Genomic DNA, 2,515 nt, shown 5'->3' on the forward strand with positions numbered 1-2,515 from the left:
ATTTTGAAAGTCTTCCGCCTTTCATCTTCAGGTTTGTTTGTAGTTATGCACAAAGCTACACAATGGGCTATCTGTGCTCTGCCCACCACGGGTATCAAAACCTGTTTCTAGCATTGTAAGTCCGCAGACATGCCACTGTGCCACTGGGGGGCTTGAAATTAAGCACAAAGCTACACGAGGGCTATCCGCGCTAGCTGTCCCTAATGTAGCAGTGTAAGACTAGAGGGAAGGCAGCTAGTCATCACCACCCACCGCCAACTCTTGGGCTACACTTTTACCAACGAATAGTGGGATTGACCAACACATTATAACGCCCCGCAATACGTAGGTGATAATACATAAAATACCTCCATCTCTTTCATATCTTCTGTACAATTTTAATACAATTGTTCCCAGTTAATTTCTTAATCAACAGACTGTTTATGAAAACAAGTGTAATTTTGCTTACCTGAAAAGCTGTAACAGTGGCCCATAAAAAGTTGTTGAAGTGATTACGATGACAAACACAGGTGACATTAGGGTTAAGCAGCTCCACACACGAGCAAGGCCCCCCACCATCAGCTCGGTGGCAGAACTTACCACCAAATAAATGCATGCCCAAACAGCTGGAAACAAAGTACCCAAAATCGTACGAACTAAAAGCTACATTTGCTTTAGATCTACACTACTAACACATAAAAAAAAAACATACACATATACTTTAAGTTAAAGTATCGAACATAGATTGTACTTCATGCAGTTACATTTCTTTCTGAAAGAAACAGACTGGAGTTCTATTAATGAACTGGAAATAAAAACAAATTAAAAATGACTTATTTGTAATCATTCTCTTAATAACTTCTCCTTGGAAAGTTTTTGTGTTACTTTCTTACTATTGCTTTAAGAGCATATTACAACGACATACTGTAAAAACAACTGTTGCAAGAACAGGGGTAATATTCAAACAAGATGGAAAAAAAAAACCCTACAGACTAGCATCCCCTACATTGTGCAATAGAAAAACAATAGCGTATAGACCGTGTGTAGGGCTGCTTCCCCTTATGACTCTTCTACTACTACTACTACCACCACATCAAAGTTTTAGTACATGTACATTTCAAGAAATGAGAAACTTATGTACCTGAAACACAGTCACTATAGCCCAAAGAAGGGAATCAAAGTTCTTCCGATCACACTGCACCATGCCATCTTCATCTCTTTCACAAAATTTACACCCAAAAAGGTTCATACCTAGAATACTGAATGGAATTTGGCAGTGAAATACTAGGCAAGCTAGCAAAAGAGTAAAGCCAACTAGTAAGATCAACTTTACTCAGAATACCTCATAAGTAAGAGTTCTCACAAGATGGGAATCATCTAAGCCTAGATTGTTAGTATTATATATATATAGTTACAATCATTCAACATGAGACAGAAAGCAGATACCTACTATAATTACATACTCACTTTGATATTTTTCAACCTTTCTAAGTTCTGGGAAAGTTTCATATAGCAGTGAATATAGTTAGTACAATAAGTACACATTTGGAATTTGTGCATTTACATTTTGGCTATATTTTGAGAGAACTAAAAAAATTATTCAACTTAAAATGTCACACTATGTGAGCCTTTAAGTGGTTCACACATACACATTTTACATTAACTCTGCATGACTAAAGCTTAGGAATCTATATCATAATAAAAGATATGTTTACTACATGCATATACCAAAACTCATTGCATTACTGATCATACATCGAAGAATGCCAAATACTTTTTTAATTTGTAGATTATGTGTTACTCTACTTCTATTTAATGATAGCATACACATGCATGAATTTTGTTTTGCAGGTAAACATTACTTAAATTACTTGAATGATTAAAAATATACATGTTTATACATATATACATATTCATAAAATGAATATAATTATGTATCGAAATTCTGCAGCTTTCCAAACATTTTGGTAATTAGTGCTTATTTATTGTAATTACCAAATTACGAAAACTTATCTTGAGGTAGGATCTTAATCCTTTGAGTTCTTTTAAGAGTTATCTTATGTTTAAAGACTGATTAAGATACTTTATATAAGCTACTGTAAGTTCCAAGTTGTTGACGATCAAGAAGGGAATAAACACACGAATATTAGGAAAGGGCAGAAAGAGTGTTAATGTAGAGATAATAGAGAAATGAGATGTACATGCACATACTATACTATTTTTCTACACTCCGTTGTTGTGCACTGCCAAAAATACTTATCCCTTACAAAATATTTGTTCCTTATTACTTGTCCAAATCAAACTTTCAAACTTGTGTTTCATTTTTCAGTAAAGTGTGATGTGATTTATACAGATGTAGGTATCAAAGGTACTGAGAGTATGATACGTAGATCATAAAAAAAATTTCAGGCTTTATGACGTTTAGCACCCTCAAAATCACAACTGATTCTCTCTTTTATATATTCAAGTGACAGTATTTTTTGTTTTGTTTTTTTAAGTTTCGCGCAAAGCTACACGAGGGCTATCTGCGCTAGTC

At 34.4% G+C, this 2,515-nt stretch overlaps 1 protein-coding gene across 1 annotated transcript in view; it reads right to left on the bottom strand.

Moving 5' to 3' along the window:
* The window catches only part of LOC106471171 (voltage-dependent T-type calcium channel subunit alpha-1H-like), a gene marked incomplete at both ends in the record, with an annotated part of 63,840 nt that overhangs the window by 26,815 nt on the left and 34,510 nt on the right, over nt 1-2,515 (bottom strand). The window contains one exon of the mRNA XM_013931759.2: nt 1,121-1,238. Within this exon, the coding sequence (XP_013787213.2) occupies nt 1,121-1,238 (118 nt within the window). The remainder of the gene's footprint in view (nt 1-1,120; nt 1,239-2,515) is intronic.

This window comes from Limulus polyphemus, unplaced genomic scaffold, assembly GCF_000517525.1.
Source record: "Limulus polyphemus unplaced genomic scaffold, Limulus_polyphemus-2.1.2 Scaffold4455, whole genome shotgun sequence".
NCBI lineage: Eukaryota > Metazoa > Arthropoda > Merostomata > Xiphosura > Limulidae > Limulus > Limulus polyphemus.